The 19,912-nt window shown below is 36.5% G+C and overlaps 2 protein-coding genes across 3 annotated transcripts; one reads left to right on the top strand and one right to left on the bottom strand.

Moving 5' to 3' along the window:
* Positions 1–683: 683 nt before the first annotated feature.
* Positions 684–19,102, top strand: LOC145766915 (calcium-responsive transcription factor-like). Of its 2 annotated transcripts, none has more exons than XM_082578622.1 (11): positions 684–728; positions 4,922–5,088; positions 7,247–7,354; positions 7,546–7,692; positions 8,704–8,840; positions 9,241–9,371; positions 13,808–13,989; positions 15,005–15,097; positions 16,111–16,263; positions 16,617–16,831; positions 17,148–19,102. In XM_082578622.1, exons 1-11 carry the CDS (start codon positions 725–727, stop codon positions 17,155–17,157), a joined length of 1,347 nt encoding a protein of 448 aa, XP_082434748.1. In that variant the 5' UTR covers positions 684–724; the 3' UTR covers positions 17,158–19,102. The 2 variants fall into 2 exon arrangements, with proteins under 2 accessions (XP_082434748.1, XP_082434747.1); XM_082578621.1 differs by lacking the exon at positions 684–728 and adding an exon at positions 4,099–4,461.
* On the bottom strand, positions 10,297–13,067 carry LOC145765941 (uncharacterized). The gene is made up of 3 exons (XM_082577601.1): positions 12,736–13,067; positions 12,212–12,342; positions 10,297–11,110 (listed from the first exon to the last, which is right to left on the bottom strand). The coding sequence occupies exons 1-3, from the start codon at positions 13,065–13,067 to the stop codon at positions 10,929–10,931; spliced, it is 645 nt and encodes a 214-aa protein (XP_082433727.1). The 3' UTR covers positions 10,297–10,928.
* Positions 19,103–19,912: the final 810 nt, after the last annotated feature.

A 19,912-nucleotide genomic window follows, 5' to 3' on the forward strand; every position in this document is an offset into this window, starting at 1 on the left:
TTTTCCTTGAAACCAGGCGACAATGAGCGACTGGCTATCGCGATACCCCCCTATTTAGGGATAATATGCGTGTCTGTGACCGCAGGGGACCTGGAGCCAAACCATGCTTCACAACATACCATTACATTGATTAAATAAGAAGACTGATTACACTGTGCAACACAATATACAGTAATTTCAAAAGAGCAATCATCCTGATGTGATCACAAAAAACATACCCTTGTTCGGAATCAGTTTGTTCGAATGGTTTGTGACATCAAAACAAAAAAATTGTGAGTTAAACTGTGTTAAAGTTAAAATTGTGTTAAAGTTAAATTGTGAGCCTAGGCCCTAGGGCGTTCATATTATTTTTGCGTAGGTTTGATTAGCATAATTTAGTTGCGCGTTAGACAGATCGATGTGGAGGCAGGGTGTGAAAGCGATTCCCGTACTTGGAGCTGAATCCGGCCACCCTCGGTTACGGAGACATGACAGGATTAAAAGTGGATTTGATTTATTTGGGGTTTGAACTGAGTTTTTTGTCAATTGTTCCTGAGTCCCTGGTTATTACCCTGTCGTTTAACTGTTACGTTACGTATTTCTGGGGCATCAATATTACTTTCAGGAAATTACTTTTGGTTTTATGAAACTCTAAAGATGCGGATTCATGGATATAATGACATTAATGAGGCGTGTATGGTCTTTGTCAAACAGCAATCCATCAACTTATGACGTAGCTAGTAATATGGGTTTGTTACAGTACAATTGTTTGTCTTTTCTTACGGTACAATATTGTAAACTAAAATTGCACGACAGGAAGCAGCGAAAGACTGTCACAGCTATCGAATTAGCTGCTTTCCGTGTTCTTAATGTGACAAATGTCAAGCATCGGCAAATTAGGCTACGTTCGAAGGAGATGGGCTGATGTGCAGTAAAAATGAAAAGAAGTTATTTGCTGCAGTAACGCTCAAGTGAAGTCCTGTGGTTATATTCAGACATCAAAAAACGTCGCAGTAACCCATGAGAAAAGCACCTACAAAACAGTGCGGTTATTTGCTGCAGCAATATTAACAAGTTGTCAGTAATGTCAACCATCGGCAAATTAGGCTACGTTGAGGAATAAAACTAGAGTTCTTTTAATTTGCTGGAATTTGAGAATTTCTCTGGCTCTGGGTAATTTTCCGTTCGTCATAAGAGGATGTGACCGTGTTTGCCGAACGACGCCTTACATTTTTGATCTCAACAAGTTAGTTTGGTGGCTGTAAAAAGTTATGTACAATAGCCTACTTATTTAAAACAAAGAAAGTTTTGAATTTAGAAGTTACATTGCCACTTTTCTCTTCTCGTCAGTTACATTGCCACTTGTCACGCATGATTGCGTACCTCTTCGGCCAGTGGGTTATGGCCTTTTTTCTTCTCTTCTCGTCAGTTACATTGCCACTTGTCACGCATGATTGCGTACCTCTTCGACCAGTGGGTAATGTTAAAGTGCCTACCCTGTTCTGTAACTAAATTCTAATATCATCAAGATTGCCAGATGTTTTTTTTTTTAATTTTTAAATTTGCACAAGCTAAAGTAAAAACAATTTTTTTTTAGCTAGAATGGCTATTCACTTTGTTAAATTTTATTTGAAATGAAACGAAATCAACCAGCACGAAATGAAAACTAAGAACACAGAACATGAAACTAAGAACATGAAAACTAAACTATCATCATAACTAAATCGACACCATAACTACCAAGAAAAAGAAACAGATTTCACAACGGCACAGATTTCACAGATTTCACAACGGCACTGAGACGCAAGGAAGCGTAAGAAAAGCCGCAGGCGCTACAGAGACCAACAGAAATTACAATAACGTTTCCAACTGTGTTCAAATAGAAATGAAGTGAAGCTTTTGTGCCAAGACAATAAAGCTCTATAAGCGTTTCGTAATAGATTTACGTTGTTCCGGTTGAGTACATTGCATTTTTTGACGTAATGTTGATGAAGCAATTTTCTTCCGTGGTACGTTAATAATAACACTGGTCAACAGCAAATTTTAATCGAGCTCGTGATTAATTGATTCTAGAAGCATTTTGTGCGCTGATTTCAAAAATGTCTTTACTTTTTTCCTAGCACATCATGTTTTCTAGATATTCCAATTTTAAAATTTTGAAGACATGCCACATTTACAGGCAAGTAAAGCAGTTTTTTTTATTCGCAAATTAAGTGTGACGTCATAATAAAACAATGATATAAACAATAAAACAATGATACGTCATAATCAAGCAAAGGGACAAAATAACTTATCCAAACTTAGAATCTGCTCGCCGGCCGGTTCCTCATGATGAAACCATGTCGCCACCTTTACCTCCACATGGAGGCCTAGATTCCATTGAAAATGATGGTGATGACGTCGCTTCATTAAGCGAACTCTCATCAACAAGTTCTGAGTATCAAGAAGAAGAAGAAGGCAGGCCACAGTTATTTTCCCAGGAGCACCTCAATGATTTGATTAGAGACCTTGGCCTTTCAAAGCAAAAGTCAGAAATCCTTGCGTCAAGATTAAAAGAGCGAAATCTGGTTGAGGAAGGTGTTGCAGTGAGCCATTACGGAAAACGAAACAAAGACCTCGCTGCTTTGTTTAAAGTTGATGGCCCCTGTGCTTTTGTCATGATATTGAAGAACTTTTTCACAAATTGAGAGAAGTTCACAATCCTCATGAGTGGCAAGTTTTCATTGATTTCTCGAAAAGAAGCCTGAAAGCTGTTCTTTTACATAACGGAAATGAAAAGCCATCCATTCCCATAGCATACTCGGTGCACCTAAAGAAATCTTATGTAAACATCGAAATTCTTCTCAATGCTATTAATCACAGGGATTATGAGTGGAGTATTTGTGGAGACCTGAAAATGATTGGAATCTTAATGGGGATGCAAGGGGGATTTACAAAGTACTGTTGTTTCTTGTGTCTGTGGGATAGTTGCGCTACTACTGAGCACTACCAGAAAAAGGATTGGCCAACAAGAAGCTCCTACAATCCTGGATGAGAAAGTGTCCAAAATGTCCCGCTAGTTAATCCTGACAAAATTCTTTTGCCGCCATTACATATCAAACTCGGCTTGATGAAGAATTTTGTGAAAGCAATGGGCAAATCAAATTCAAACGGTTTTCTGTACCTCTGTAAGAAATTTCCAAAACTAAGTCATGCATAGCTTAAAGAAGGAATATTTGTTGGTCCACAGATTCGAGAAGTTTTAAAAGATACTGACTTTGAAAAATCACTCACTTCATCAGAATGTCGAGCATGGCAATCCTTTAAATGATTATGCTTTGACTTTTTGGGAAATTTCAAGGCTGCTTCCTTCAGAAAAGGTCTTGAAAGGTTGCTCTCAACTTACAATGACATGGGCTGCCGCATGTCCCTCAAGATTCATTTTCTTCATTCCCACCTGGACTTTTTCCCTGAGAACCTTGGTGCAGTAAGTGATGAACAAGGTGAAAGGATTCACCAAGATATCCAAAGCATGAAAGCACGCTATCAAGGGTTCTGGAACGAAAGGATGATGGGTGATTACTGCTGGATGCTGCATCGCGATGATCCAACATGTACACCTATGCCCAGTGATTTTAATGCAGCAGTGTCTAAGTGTCATTGCAACATTTTAAACACTATCTTTGGTATCATGCTGAACGTTTTTCTTGTGTTTTTGTAATATAATACAGGGAGCTTAAAAACCTGACACTTCAGTATTTTGCTAGCTCAAGTATTTAGCACCTCAGACAAGGTTTAAGAGGCATTTTTTGCACTCTAGTGTCTAGTATGCATACATATGCAACTAAATAGTGTTGAATCTGTGAAAGCAATGCACAAATCTGAAACACTCTGCTCTCTGAAGCTAATCTAAATTTGAAAATTGTAGCGACAAAATCGGTATTTGAACGCAATATTGACGTTTCTGGTCAAAAATTTTCAGACCAATAACTTTAAAACCTGATGTGCTAGAGCGAAACTAGCGCCAGATTTGAAATCAGCAGCAAATTGTGGTCTAAAAAAAGTTACTCCCATTCTCGATTAAAATTTTTTTTCAAATTTTGTTAACCTGTGTAATTTGTTGCAAGAAAAAGCGGAAAATCAACAGAACATTTGTTGGAAAGCACCTGGCAACGCTGACAACAAGGAAGATTTTGTTTTTTAATCCTGATTGTTTGCGAATACCGGTATTGAATAAAATTAGGAGTTAGGTGGACCAGTTTATCACTTATCAGAAAAGTGAATCCGGAGCTGTTGTAAGCGCATGTGATTCCCACAGATACAATATGACTGAGGCATTATGCCAGCCTCAGTGGCTGTCATATGGGATGCACACTGATAATGATCCATATTTTGGGTATTGCTCATCTACTGATGAAGCTATTAATGTGCTGCATGCTTTTGAAAAAGCAACTTCAAATGAATTTGTTGTTTTAAAAAAAGAAAAGTCATTTGGCACAATGGGTGAGCAAGGATAAATATTGTCAAAATTTTCTAATTCAACGATATACATGTTGGCATTCATTTGACGCTCCCTTTCTAACATAATAATAAGAGTTAATGCACTCAACTCTCTTACATGGTTTGCTTAACTGTGTCCCAATTCGATTAGAGGAGTTTCACTAATAAAGTTGTATGTTACTTGCTATTGTCTATTTGCATTGTTCTACGTACTTAGCACTACTTAGTACCGTACATATGCAACGAGCCGATGCTACAGTAGTTTTTTTTTATTTAAAAGAGTATAGATTTACATTGCATATTATTGCTGCATTGTGCACTTAATGCCATAATGGCTCAAACCTATTTATGATGTAAAATTATGGTGAATTGTATCTTATGTAAAAACGTTTTGCAAAGTATATTAGCAAAGTACATTTTTTGATTATTTTTTTCTGAGTACGGTATGTTGTAAAAATTTCAGACATCACTGCAGAGAATCATTATGTCATGTTTGAAGGCAAAGTATCAAGAGATAGCAAATCAACAATACCTTTTTGTGGGCAACCATTTCTAGTATTAAGCCAGAGAGTTTATGAATGTAAATATGGTGTAGATCGACACTTGTGGCAAAAAGAGCAACAATTTCAAGTTAGTTCAATAAACTTTTTTTAATTGATTGCTTATTTGGTAGGTTATAAGTTTGTCATATATGAGTCATTCCATTATAATTCAACAAATGTTGAACACCACCATCTCTTAGATTTTCTTCATTTTTACATATTTGGTACATATTTTAGAATAATATTCATATCTGTTGAAATTTTTTTGATACCTTGTGTCGTTTTCAAGTTATCGCAATTTAAAACTTGACATTTTTGCCACTAGTGGCGCCATTGTGCGTGGGAATATTTTGGGAAAATGCTCTAAAGTCACCATTTCTTGTCCAATTATGATGAACAAAGTGTCTATTCCCATGTTCTCATGGGTGAGAAATTCAATTATGCTATTAAAATAACAAAAAAATAATTGCTTGATATGAAAATCCTTATGTTATTTTTAAAAGTTCTTCAAACTTTAAGCCCCCCCCCTCCCACTCCCCCATGATTGCATAAATTTTTTTCTGATTGACTCCATTTTGTAAAGTGATTGTTCATTTACCAAGAAATGAAAAATCTTTCACTGAACTTTTCTCTAAGTGCTTTTATCACATTAACTGTTAGCATACGCATCGCAAGCTAATAATTATATTTAAGCTATTGGGAAGTTAGGGATAACAATTATGACTTCAGAGCCATTATGACTTCACAAAGACATAAAAATGATGTGGTTAACCTTAATTTAAAATAAGTAATATCACACCACATCAGAAAAATCTATTTATTAAAATATAGAGCTTTTGCTACACAAGTGTGGCTTCTTCAGTATAGTATAATCATATTCAAATGGAATTATATTTGAATATTTTCAATCTTATTCAAATAGAATTATATTTAAATATTTTCAATAATTTCTATTCGAATAAGATTATACTGAAGAAGCCACACTTGTGTGGCAAAAGCTCTATATTTTAATAAATTGATTTTTCTGATTTGGTGTGATATTGTTTATGTTAAATTGAGGTTAACCATATCATTTTTATGTCTTTGTGAAGTCATAATGGCTCTGAAATCATAATTGTTATCCCTAACTTCACAATAGCTTAAATATAATTATTAGCTTGCGATGCGTATGCTAACAGTTAATGTGATAAAAGCACTTAGAGAAAAGTTCAGTGAAAGATTTTTCATTTCTTGGTAAATAAACAATCACTTTACAAAATGGAGTCAATCAGAAAAAAAATTATGCAATCATGGGGGAGTGGGAGGGCCTTAAAGTTTGAGGAACTTTTAAAAAATAACATGAGGATTTTCATATCAAGCAATTGTTTTTTTTGATATTTTAATAGCATAATTCAATTCCTCACCCATGAGAACATGGGAATAGACACTTCGTTCATCATAATTGGACAAGAAATGGTGACTTTAGAGCATTTTCCCAAAATATTCCCACGCACAATAGCGCCACTAGTGGCAAAAATGTCAAATTTTAAATTGCGATAACTTGAAAACGACACAAGGTATCAAAAAAATTCCAACAGTTATGAATATTATTCTAAAATATGTACCAAATATGTAAAAATAAAGAAAATCTAAGATGGTGGTGTAAAATTTCTTCAAAATTTGTTGAATTATAATGGAATGACTCATATACTAGTATAAAAAGTTAAGGCAAAAACATTCTTGTATATATCTATTTTATTATGTACCGTACTGGTATTCCTATTACTTTTTAACCCTTTGACGACTGCTGGACATATGTGTCCCAAAACTGTCCCATGCACTTAGACGATTACCCTACAGTTAACTTTAAAAAAATTGCCACTGCATAGTATTGGATATTGGATATGAATACCCTAACATAGTATTGGACGTCCATCCTTCAAATTAAATAGAACAATATTTTTTTTGTGTAGATGTTTTTTGTATGACATATGAAGTGTAAATAAACAAATTTTACCTAAATATTGTTTCAGGAAAATTATAAAGGTCATCCTCTAAAATTGGGGCTACTCGAGACCCACTGGGTGTAATAGTGGTATATCAGGGACATAGTATAAACACTGAAGGTTTGGGTGTTTATCAGGATTATTATTGTTTCTAGCAGTAGGTAGTTGCAACATTCATCAGATTTACATTGCAACTACTGCTAGAAATGGTGACGTACTATCTGAATGAACTAAACTGCACGCTGATGTATTTATTAATAGCTTGGAAAAAATCAAGCTAAAGCATCATCTTCCTCCATCACACCAGTAAAGCTTGACTGTCCTGCCAAAGTGGTGATGAAAGAAGTCCTTTTGTTTCCTCAATATTTTGTATGTCGATTTTTATTTTATGTAAAATGTTGCTACCTGAGGTATATTTATTTAGTTTAATATTTTAAGAAGTTGTTCTATTTTGAAGAAATGAAGTCTCCTGAATTAAAAAAGATATTCTGATGAAGTCAATAACCATGGTTTATTGAAGGGTATCATCTAATCTCACAATGTCTTTCATAATGTTTCAGGTCAAGCAAAATGCTCAACCTCTCAAGAAAAAAGCTTCCAAGAAACTACGAGATGCCCTCAAAAGCAATGTCGAGCTGCAAGTCGAGCAAAGAATTTATATTTCTCTTCCCCCTCCAAATACACATAGAAACCATCTCATAGTAGAAGTATGTAAATATATGAAAACAGGCCAATATAAATCAAAAAAATACAAAGTTTGAAACAGGATGGACTATTTTTTTTGGAAATTGCATGTTAATATAATTAATTTATTATGATGTATTGTAACCGACAAATTAGAGATATCATCAAGATAGAAAAAAAAGTATGTTTTTCAAATGTTGCCAATTAAACTTATAGTGCCTACTGCCTATCTGCCATAGATCAGATTAGACACTCAGATATTTTACTTATATGGTGCTTACTAAGGTATGTGCATTATGCAAAAATAATAAGCTACAACTAAATTTGGTCCACTTAGATTGTTTTTGCTAACTATTACAGCTCAATCAAAACAATCAACTGTATGAGTTGATTTATCAATAGTACAATACAGAAAATGTTTTCCTTAGCTATACTAAACTATGTAATGCGTATATACGCTTACAATCCCTATAGTAGTGCATATATATCATAGCAAAGGTGGTCATTATAAATAAACAAGGTAATCATGAACTTGTTAGATATTTTTTATGCTTTTTATAAGCGGCCTAGTTCATTTCAGTAAGCTATAGCCTTAAGAAGGGCCATACGCATTTCTCTTTAGAGCAGCGTACTGTTCTGGAGGGCCACTTTACAATTGAAAGGTACAGCCACATGCTCTTAAGCGGTGGCGACCTTACAAATGTCGAACCAGGGTTCTCACCACTCTGCTTTGCGACCAACATAACATTCTCTTAATTTGTGTCCATCCACTGCATACTGGGAGGTGTCTCATCTGGTCAATGGTCATAACTGTATGAAATTGTGTTATATATGTTTTTTTTAAAGTGTGAGACAGAAACACAGCACATGTACTGAATCAGAACTGTTCCATTGGCTTGACATCAAACTTTCAAATCCATGGCTTTAAAAAAAAAATGCTGTTTTTTGTGTTATTGGCATTGCATTTCTGTTATTATTACAAACAAATAAACATTCTTGTATCACAGTTTTTTATTTGAAATTCTTGGCAACAGATTGAAGAAGCAGAAAAACCTCTGAATGTTCTTTCCCAAAAGATGAAGAACGCTATGATGGAAGCGATACCCGACCCTTTTGCCTCCCCAACTCCTTTGTGGCCATCCTATGAAAATGCACCAGTTGATTCTAGCAGGTATTGCAAAACAGCAACATTTCTTTTCTCGATATTGCTTAGCTTTAAAGTTATCAAGCACAAGATCATGCTTCAAACTTTAAATACTCAGAGCAAAATAAGACAAGTGAACAAGGTATTGTGACTTGTTTGTTTGTTGTAACTTTACTAATGAATGAATTTTTGTCGTATGTCTACTGGTATGTCTGTTTTCTGACATCTATAGTACAACAAAAAATCTCAAACCGTCTTGTTATTATTTTGTAGTTTTTCACACTTGCATTAATCACCAGTAGCAACATCATCTTGTTCTATTGAATATGAATAGTTTTACACCTTTAAACTGGCTTTAATCGCTTAACTGAAAAGAATTACACCAACTTATGATACGGTACTCAAATTATTGTTTTTTTTTTGTCAGAGATTTGGACAACTTTAATTTGCGCATCTTCCCCACCGAGAAAGAGGTGTCAAACTTCATTAATGATCTCGAAAGAGAAACGTCTACATCGTATATCGTTCAACAAAAAGACAAACACTTCAGTGATAAAAGTATGTTTGATAATAATGATTCACACACATTTTCTCTCTCTGAGGTGGTTTGTCTCTTGTTAGGTCATGCACAAGCAGCTAAGCTTCGCCGGTCGTTTTAGTGATCTTCCTCCTATTTGAGTTTATCCAACATCACCGCCTTCTTCTTGACTCTTTATCTTTTAAAATTGTGATTTGTGACACTAATGTTTTTCAATACAAACAAATTTATTTTCACACTTGAATCAGATCTATCATAAACAGCCAATAGTCAATTTCAATCAGCTAGCAGCTAAATCATCTTATTTTGAATAAGAAAATATTTTAAGTTCGATTAAGCTACGATGCGATATGTTGGCGTAATAGGACACCGCACATTAAAGGTATTGAAAGTTACTTTGAAATTGTTACCTATAAAAAAGAAATAATTTTGTTTTAACACATACCGGTACTTCCCCACGTTTGGTTTCGTTTAATCCCGTTATATTATTGTATTGCGACATCATCTCACTTTCAATTGTGGCTTAGCCTTTTTGTTTGTTTGTACTTTGTAGTCTCACCTGGTGAAATACTGTATTGCCCTTTGCGGTTGAATTCCAACTATCTCTGAGGTAAATTCACTAAAGCGGTAAAGATAAACAGCACGATAAATGCCTAAAATTCGATTTGAAAAAGTTGGTAGAGATAAATTTGTCTTTGAAAAGCCTGCAAGAGACAAAACGAGAAGCTTAAGAATCTCTAGAGCAGTCAATTCGTCAGTCGATAACGCATCATAACTGACAAAAATCAGTCTTGGTCGCAAAATCCAGTCTGTCCGTTTGAATCGAACTAATGCTTAAAGGGGCAGTAAACCCCAAACCATACTTTTCGATTTTTTTCTTTGTAAGTGCTCTAGAGATGTATAATAAGTGGTTGTCGTTGAAATTTTTCCTTAATTTCATTGCGTTTCCTTTGTAGGGCCGTTTTAGTTAGCCCTTAGTTTCAGAGCGACGCGTGCTCACTGAACCGTGCCATAATCGGACGTGACGTCATAACGGTACAAGCTGCTCGTATGTTCACGCAAGATGCATTTGAAATGCAGAGTAAGAGATCGCTTATGGTGTCGTTTCCAGCAAATGCAATGAACTATTTATGTCGATTTTAAGCAGCTTAGTAGTTGATAAAATGAACACCGAAAGCAACTAGCTTCAGGCAAGCACCATATTAGTTTATAAAGAACTAGGAACATTTTCTCAAGAACTCTGATAGGTATACTTTAGTGTACAAGTACAAAAATCACTCTCTCTATGCACACGGCAAAGCTTTTCTTGAAGCAGACTTTGAATTGTGACTTCTTTTTATTTCAAATCAGGATAATTTAAATCCAACATATTTTCTATGTTCACTTGAAAATTTCGACCTAATAGCCGAAACAACGCATGACGGCAGAGGCACACGGATTGAATGACAAAGGTAACCCCAGATCCACCGAACAAATTGTCTGTAGACAATGTGCCTATAACGTATTTAAAAGCAACTTTTGGTTACATGAATATAATACAACATGATTGCCCACGTTTAGGTATTGCATTTGCTACATCATTTAAGACGGGTTTTGGTTAGAAAACCGTGAAAAATAAGATGCAATTGCATCAGAAACATCTGGATGCAAACGTCTAAGCATAAATGCATGGAAAGAGGTGTGCTTTCCCATTCTTCTCGGTGTTCTGCCAATGTTTCCCTTTCACACAATGCAATCTTCAAAAGGCTCTTGGCATGATCTTTAAAAAAGATAATGCATTTTAAATCAATAAAAATGTATGGTAGTCACAATGATTGCTGCACACATTTCACTTTACCGCACATGCTTATCCAGTCAACGAAATCAGTCCTTTTTACATTGATTCAACGTTTTGCAAACGTTGAATCAATGTAAAAATGACGAATTTTGCGTCAAATAAATGAATAATAAAATGACAATATTTGCGTCAAATCCGTCATTTTTACATTGTTTCAACGTCTGCAAAACGTTGAATCAACGTAAAAATGATTGATTTTGCTGACTGGGTAATCACATACTACAACTACACAGTACACATATTATAAAGTAGCAGTTTTGGAATATTGCTAATTTCATAAAATTATGGTGTATCATATAGATAACTTATGGTAAGTGGGGTTTTCTTTGATCGTTTTTAGAGAATAGCCTCATTCCTTATGCTTTGCTTTCGGATAGCTAACCCGAAACCTAGCGGTAGACCTGCTGCTATTCTTGTTGGAATGAATAGCAGTTACAAGTTGTCTATGCATAGTATAAAATAAATGCAGTTACAAGTTGTCTATGCATAGTATAAAAGAAATGCAGACCAAAATGATGTTTGCACTCACAAGCCAATAAAAACTTATCTTTTATTACATCTATTATAACAAATCCGTAACAAAAATGTTGACCAATAATAGGCCTTCCCATCCCGCCCCGTTAGCTCAGTGGTTACGCGCCCGGCTCAAGTTCGACTCTCGGAGTGTGCGCTTGAGCAACGCACTTTCAGGACTGCTTCCCATTCAGGGGCACCCAGTGAATTCTCCGGCAACAACACTTCAACAATCGAAAAACTTCAACTTTGCTAATCTCGGTAACCAGCCCTGTGTCAAGAGCCTCCACAAGTATGCGAAACTACCAGGAATAACCAATCAAGGCTTTGCCAGTCCGAGGATAAAGATTCAAAACCAACCAAGACACAAGCAGTTTTACAAATGAAACTCATTTTAGCAGCATGATTCTCAAAAGCAGCAAGCAATGTATGATGTATGAGGGGACGACATCATCGCCACCCGTTATTTCATATGTTAGTTTATTATAATATAAAGTTAAAATTTCTTACCTTTTGCCACACTCCTTGGCTTCATGGCATCCTTTTGACAAACAAACACGAAAATCCGATATGTTGTATTGTGCTGCGGCATAACAAATAACGATTTTTGTTTGGCTTGACCCATCAGAATACCAGGACAACTATGAACACAAAAAGCACATCACAAAACAGCACAATACAACTCAAGATTACAAGACAGTAGGCTAATAAAGAAAACTCACATTTATGTACTGTTACATTACCGTTGCATATCGTGCTAGCCAGTAAATGAAATAAACACCAGTTTGTCAAGGACTTGTTTTTGTTAATATACTTGGTGAGTTATAGATGGGTCATTTTAAAATTACATGTAGCTAGGATAGGAATCGCTATGCCAGCAGGCAGCAACTAAAATGTAATAGGCTTAGCCGGAAGATATTCTAAATTATATGAAAAACAATTTCCCAAGGATGGTACAGTACTCCCCATTCCCCAATTTATGTACGGTACTTTATAACAAACATGTAGTAACATTATTGTTAACTCAAAATTACTTCAAGAACTTGACGTTTCCTGACAGCCGGTCGTATGGATGGATTGGAATTTTGTTGTGGAGTTGTCTCCCCACTGGACCTTGACTCCAAAGGTTGCAGAGTTGTTGAAATGGATTTTTTTGAAAAAAATTGAAGGGCATGCATTGCGGTTTAATGATGTGTGGCAAGTCCCATGTTAAATTGAAGATTTTGAAAATCTGTTTCCTTGAAATGGAGTCGGCATTATTATGCTGGTCTCTGTTGCTCCTGGCCATACTCTTGTGGTGTTTACAAACTTGTCCCATTTCAATTTTCTTGTATGAAGAACCACCAGATGAACACTGAACAGTCATACACAACACATCGACTTGTCATGATGAGTATAAAACTGTAACAGGTTTAGCTTAGTCTATTCAAGTAAGGTATGGCACTGGGAAAGCATGTACCGTATATTGAGGTCACAGGCATATTAGTTTAGCCTGTCTGATAGGCCTACAAACATGTCTGATAGTACACAAACATGACTAAAGATGAAAAATAAATAAATTTAAGCCCCTACAACCCTTGACTGTCTAAACCTCTTGTTACTAAATCCCATCAAAACCATTCTGTAGCACTGAAGCAAAATAATCGCATTTGCTTGTTTCCTGCAAACAGTGCAAGGCCTAGTGTAAATGTGTAGTATGGTCTCTAAAATGATGTAATCTAGTATCAAAGCTACAATAAACTAAATCTGAGCTAAAATTTTTACTTGTGATAATCTTATCTACTGCTGCAACGCTTCAAACCTTATCTGCAGCTGCACTCAACACCTTAAACCAGCAAAATGTTTTTGCCAAAGTCTGGTTATGACGTCACGTAAGCAAATATTTTATTTTGACAACAGTTGAGGCGGCGTGTGTTCGAATTGCAAAACCAAAACTTTGTTTTAAGATTGCGCGAGAACAAATGGGTACTTTTTCATAAAAACAAGTGCAACGTGTTTTTGAATATCCCCTTTATGTATTTCAACTTTCAATTTGCATTTGAAAATGGGGTTGTCTGCCCCTTTAAAAACCTTTTAAGGGTTCTTTTTTTTGTTTTTTTTTGGCAGGTTGGAGACCAAATGTCAGTTATCGCATTTACTGGAAACATCCTGTATCCTTTGCACGCACTTCAATCAAGTTTGACGGCTTTCCCTTTATGTTTGTTGGTCGTAAAATCCTATGCTGTCATCATGGTCCAGATCAAGCACTATCGAAAAGAAAAAAGAGAGCAGAACAAAGAAAACTTCTTGTAGGTTTTGTGATCTGCTAAGATAGTGCTCATCGTTATATTTTCTCGCTATGCGTTCCACTTACACATAATGAAGTCTGCAAGTTTAAATAATTGGTTACGCCATTCAGGTAGAGGCTTGGTGCCTGTATAGTGTATAATTCCATTGCCTTCGTATCATGGTAAAATATGTTCCCTTATCATTGCTTTGGTCTGTCTCTTCCTATTTATTTCAATAATTACCGTATAGCGTTTTTGTAGCTCAATTTATAAAACCAGTTCGTGGCATACCATAGTCTACTAACTTGACATTTTCAATTATCGTTGAGTGTCTGTGTATCACATTCTCTGTAACTTTTCAACATTAAAGCTTTGGTAGAGAGTTTGCTTTGTTGAACCATAGAGAAATAAAACATAGTAACTTTAGCGGGTTTAGCATACTTTATTTCACACAAAATATAACATAATTAAATAAACTCAAACGTTTTCGACACGTACGTGTGTCCTCATCAGGAATTAAATCTGCAATACATAAAATGAAAAATCGTAAGATAAATTTGACTATGCACTGTAACTGTAACGACACTCTGGACTGAAAGCACAAACTGAACAAATGATACGAGAATGATTGCGAGTAAATTATGCGGTGGGAAACAGATCACGTGAGGTGTAGACTACAGGCATTGGACAAAACAATTAGAACACACACAAAAGGAACGATGAGCCACAGGCGAATAACTGCCGGTTGAGAGATGGATTGTTACGTTTGATTCTTAAGGCTTCCATGATCTTAGTCTGAAAATCAGATCTGCCTCGAGAGATGATTTTAAATTGGTCGATCGAGACATTGTCAGTGCACGCTTCACAAGAGGCGATGTGCTCTTTAATTGCACTTTTAGTTGTTAGGTTTGGGTTTGCTAAACCCGCTAAAGTTACTATGTTTTCAACATTATTAGACGATGCCTATGCGTAGACAACCGACTCCTTCTAATGTGCTTTGTTGAATATTATTTATTTGTTGTTTTCTCTTTTTCAGAATCAAACACCTACTCGTAACGTTGGCTCGAAGAAATTAGGTTGCAAAGCCCAAATATACATTTCTCATATAGTCAAGTTCCCTGATGTACGGGTAGGTAGCGGTAGTAGCGTTGACAGGCGTTGACAGGGGTTTCAGGGGGTGCTTTTGGACCCGTACCCGAGATGATTTTAGGGACCGCAATCTTTCCAAGGCCCGGAAGCAACTTTATAAAAGGTGCCATAAAAAATTCTCCATGTTAAAACTTCGGAATAACAAAGGAAAAACGCAAATCGTAGCTAATTTAAGTCATCGGTTTGGCATCGGCTGACTTGGCGCAGAGGGTTAGGGCGATGGTAGTCATTTCATTGACGTGGGTTTGATTCTCACCACTGCTATTGCTGCTTTTTCTTCTGTAATTACCAAACAAAGTTCAAAGTAATAAGTGTTAAAATGCCTACCCTACTGATCAGCGCGACTTTGATTTGTCAAATTTTAAAGAAGGGAATTTTTTATGGTATCTTTTGGAAAGTTGCGGCCCGGAAAGAAGCCACCGCGTCTTTTCTGGATATAATGTGTTTTTCATAAAAGTTTCTTGATTGGAACCCTAGGATATCATTGGCACCCCGCCCAAATCATCCTCTGAAGGGCTCTGGCTAACGGTTTGTTTACACAATGCCTCATTAACGATTTGTGACATCATGTACGTATATCTTTGGCACAGAAACATCTTACTATGCATTTGTAACGTTGTGTTAATATTCTATTCAATGAGTTTTGTTTATTATATTTAATATATCTAGGTGAGTCCCATACTTGAATCCAAGCATCGGGGGATGAGAAGATAAGATTCTCACCATACTAAGCCTTTGGCACTAACGAGAGTAGGATGGCCAGTTCCTTTCTCTCGGCCGCCTTTCCTTCAGCAACTACACCCACCCAATTTATTACACCCTGGGTAGAGGTGCGCGGTGTTTTTCAACAACCACCTTAAGCCGGGAGTCGAATCAGGATTGCATGATTGGAAAGCGAGCGCCTTATCAGCTGCGCCATCCCACCGCTTCTAATATATCTAATTATATCTAGATAAAACGTAACCTACGCAATTAATCGTTCATGCTTTATAGATTCCTAAGGATACTGAAAGACGACGTAAAGTCGGTGCTTCGAAACTGCGCGATATCCTCACAGAGAAACAAGACGCCATAGATTTTAAAACCTTCTTTTTAGTCAGCGTCCCTTCAACAGCTGATCACGAAGGTCATCTCCTGGAAGTATCGGTGAGCTACTCTGAGATGTTTACTTTAGAATGAAGGCAATTTTGATAAGGTCTGAAAGTCACTTCAAAGGCGAGATAATACTGTTAGAATTTTTTTGAGCGGAAGTTTGCAGTTAAACAAAGCGGTTGGTTTGTGTGTGTTTTTCCGATAATTGCACTCGAACAGAAAATAGTTATAATTTTGAATGTAAAGACCGAGAGAGAAATGACCAAGTATGATGAATTAGTATTTTACATCACGAAATTCTTCTGATTTTTTTAAATTTGACTGATATGATCCATTATCGTCATGAGCAGTTGAGCCCATATAATAGATTCTCCGTATTTCCGTTTCCTATCTGTTTTGTATCGCAGGAGATTCCCAAAAAGAAAAAATGTAAGCGAGTTGGTGAATGGATGGTTGGAACATCCCAAGTGCAAGAGGTGTCGTCTGCGGAGGACGTAACCAAGCCCGGTCAGTCTGAACTCGAAGCTTCAGATTGCGAGACGGTGGACAATGAGCTTCAGCGTAATGAGGATGGTGCAAAGTCAAGCCAAGTTATACCGAAGAATTGCTGTCAGTTTTTTTGGTATGTTGTGATATCCTTCGCTTTCCCTGCTAGTTTATCTACTAATTTGCACATGAACAGAACATGTTTAAAAAAAAAGCCTATTTGACGCGTATGTTGATAACAAGCAAAGAATTATTTCTGAAATTTTATTCCTTTTGAAGCAACTTTTGTGTCGCATTTCGGGCACCAGATGGAAGGATTTTTATGTTCCCGGAATCAGAATAATTCTTAAAGCAGCTCTTTTTGGCCGTTTTTGGGTTACCAACCTAAAGCGTTGGTAGCCTCCTTCGGTAGCTTACATTTTTTTAAATAAACTATTCAGTTGTGTTTGCAGGTTGGTATGATTAATCATGCTCTCAATAGCTCCACAAAGTTACAAAGAAGATGTCGAATGAAGGTTTTGTTGACACTCGGAATGAGATGAAGTCGGTTAGATGTGACGTGCGCGAAATTCAAAAGTGACTTTCATGAGGTTTTGGAGAGTTCTAGGGCCATGTTACCTTCCTTAGTCTTGATATTTCTTCTTTATTTTCCCCGAAGCAACTGACTGTCCGGAATAGCATCATCTGCGATGGACTTGTGTGGGTTATGATAGAGAAGGTGTATAGAACAGCTGATGATATTTGTCCATGAACGTTTCGAGATCTTCCTTGTAATACTGCTATAAGTACCTTGTACCTTACATAGCAACTCATTTGCAGATTGCTTGACCAATCTTTTTCAAGTTGTGTTTCTGTAGTTAATTTGTTAACTTAATGTAAGGACAGTGAAGCAAAACAAGTAGAGTGCCGATTCTTATTTGTAGTTGAATTTTGCTCACGTTGAAATGAAATTGGTAAGAACTAGTTGAAACCGGTCATTATGTTCGCATTGGTCTTCATGCAGCCTTTTGCGCTGTAGTCTATTTTCGACTAGCTGCGACCTCCTTTCAATCGTTTTTCACAGCAAACCAGTTAACTAAAAGATTGACAAGCGCGAACCGCATGGTCGTTATGTTTAAATAATTTCAAGGCAAAATAAAAGCTTTGGATTCGTTCAGGGCTAACAAACCTCCAATTGGTTATGTAACTTAACTTTGGATCGTGATCCATAGATAAATAACTGCTGACTGCTGTCTGTTGTGATGTCTAGATTGCTATGGTATTATATTATGCGTATTGTGTTTAATTGTACCGTACTACTCTCGCAACAGACAAAATAAAAGGTCTCTCTCTTTCTGGTCTAAAGATAAGCTTGGTTAAATCCTTGTCCAGGCAAGTTGTTTTAGATATCTTACCTACAATGTGTCAATTCTCTTCATAAAAACAGCATTTTACAAAGTCTCATGTTTCACGCGTTTAAATCAACTGACACGTGTCGTAGTTTGCTGACTCTTGCGTTGGTCTGCGGATGACCATTCTCATTGAACACGTTCATACCAGTGGCGTATATTCAGGGTGTTCAAGGTGTGCACTGCACACCCCAAGAAATCCAGAAAAAAAGAAAATTTCTATCGGTTGTCGATGTTCTTTACTTTCATGATATTCTAACATCTTGCTGCATGCTGATTGCTTTCTTTTCAATTGCAAAACTCGTCCCCTTCTAATTTTAATATTCCAACGTTTGAGGTCATTGCCTTTAATTTTTTTCGGTCATTACCTTTAAGCTGGGTGTGCACTGACAGCTTGGCGAGTGCTATTTAAAATAAACAATTAAGAAAAATGACGTCACAAGGCAGCGAAAACAGCAATGGTTTTAGGTCAGCCAGGCTGTGCACTTGCTGATCTGCACACCTTAGCGCGTCATTGGGGGAATCCCAGACAATAGCAAGTTTTAGCTTGTTGGATTAGAGTTTGAGGTGATCAGCGTTGGAAACAACTTTTGCTAGAACTGAAGCAAAAGCAAGCTTTCTACGACGATGTAATTCAAAAATTTATTGCGCAAACAAGAAGAATCGAATTATGCTATAGATGAATTTTCCTTCTGTAGTCGAGGTGTTAAACATTTTCGTTTTTACTAAGTAGTACGGCGGATAAAAGTACAGCCGACCAACATAGCAATCGACTTTCTTTTCTTGTTTATTATCGAGTTGCTTTGCTATTGTTTTTTGTTTTAACTTTCACCTGTTTGTTTTTAATTCGCTTGTACATTTCTCAAGGTGTTGCGACCGTGCCTAATCCTTGCATGAAGTAAATCATTTCCATCTCGAGCACGCTTTAACTTTCGCGTTTTTCAGACTCCTGCTGTGTTATGGCAAGTAATATTGTTCGTTTTGATGGTCGGAAATAAAAAGTGAACTGAAGTATGTGACTTTAGAAATGCAACTTAATGTTTAATATTATTAAGTCTTTCATTCAATGCGCTGTCAAATAAATATCTATTTTGTATTCTTCTCCATTCCGACAACATTATTTTTGTCAGTTCTGTTCATGTTCAGAATTTGTGCTGAAAATGCTCTCTGCACGCACCAAATTCAATGTTAATTTTAAAAATGTTCTGGGGGAGGCCCCCCAGACCCCCCGCTGTTGCTTTGCCGTCACTGAACACCCTGTTAAAGTGGTCAAGGTACGCCACTGGTTCATACAAATCAGGTTTACGACTATGATGATGCATTTAAATAAAATTTTATTATTTTTTGTCTGCAAGTTTGCATGAGTTTTGAAGGCACAGTTTCAAGGTAGATTACTGTAGAAAGTGTCGAGTTTTATTTTCTAAAGTTTCATATAAGCTTTGGCGTATCTTCAAGACTGAAAACTATAATTTCCGGGCTAATAATAATTGCTCAAACATCACACGCTGTTATTTTCTTATGGCCATACGACGTTTTCGCGACTGGTTCTAAGTCGCCAAGGGCATTTAACATTTAAACAAATCCTGAAGGTGGATGAACAGCAATTCATGGTCACCAGAAGGCTAGAAGCGGTGCGGCAGTTTGGATGCTTGCATCGGACATATTCTGCTAAACTTAACCTGGTGTACTACGGTATATGAAGTAAGTGGACTTGCTAATGCTCTTTTACAGAAGCCAAATTTTAAATTGTTCAGCAATCTAACTTTAGTTTTATAAGCCGAAAACTATTTAGTTTAGCTTGTAAAATTGTATTTTGTATCCTTTGGCTG

Source organism: Aplidium turbinatum, chromosome 3, assembly GCF_918807975.1.
Source record: "Aplidium turbinatum chromosome 3, kaAplTurb1.1, whole genome shotgun sequence".
NCBI classification, from domain to species: domain Eukaryota; kingdom Metazoa; phylum Chordata; class Ascidiacea; order Aplousobranchia; family Polyclinidae; genus Aplidium; species Aplidium turbinatum.

What these genes read in the sequence shown, in the direction of transcription:
- LOC145766915 (XM_082578621.1), top strand. Translation starts at nt 4,284, where the DNA reads ATGACTGAGGCATTATGCCAGCCTCAGTGGCTGTCATATGGGATGCAC. An exon ending in GAAACCATCTCATAGTAGAA is followed by an intron (nt 7,693 to 8,703) that starts GTATGTAAATAT and finishes TCTTGGCAACAG; the next exon opens with ATTGAAGAAGCAGAAAAACC. An exon ending in CAGAACAAAGAAAACTTCTT is followed by an intron (nt 13,990 to 15,004) that starts GTAGGTTTTGTG and finishes TCTCTTTTTCAG; the next exon opens with AATCAAACACCTACTCGTAA.
- LOC145765941 (XM_082577601.1), bottom strand. Translation starts at nt 13,067, where the DNA reads ATGACTGTTCAGTGTTCATCTGGTGGTTCTTCATACAAGAAAATTGAA. An exon ending in GGAAACGTCAAGTTCTTGAA is followed by an intron (nt 12,343 to 12,735) that starts GTAATTTTGAGT and finishes TTGTGTTCATAG; the next exon opens with TTGTCCTGGTATTCTGATGG. An exon ending in GCCAAGGAGTGTGGCAAAAG is followed by an intron (nt 11,111 to 12,211) that starts GTAAGAAATTTT and finishes TCTTTTTTAAAG; the next exon opens with ATCATGCCAAGAGCCTTTTG.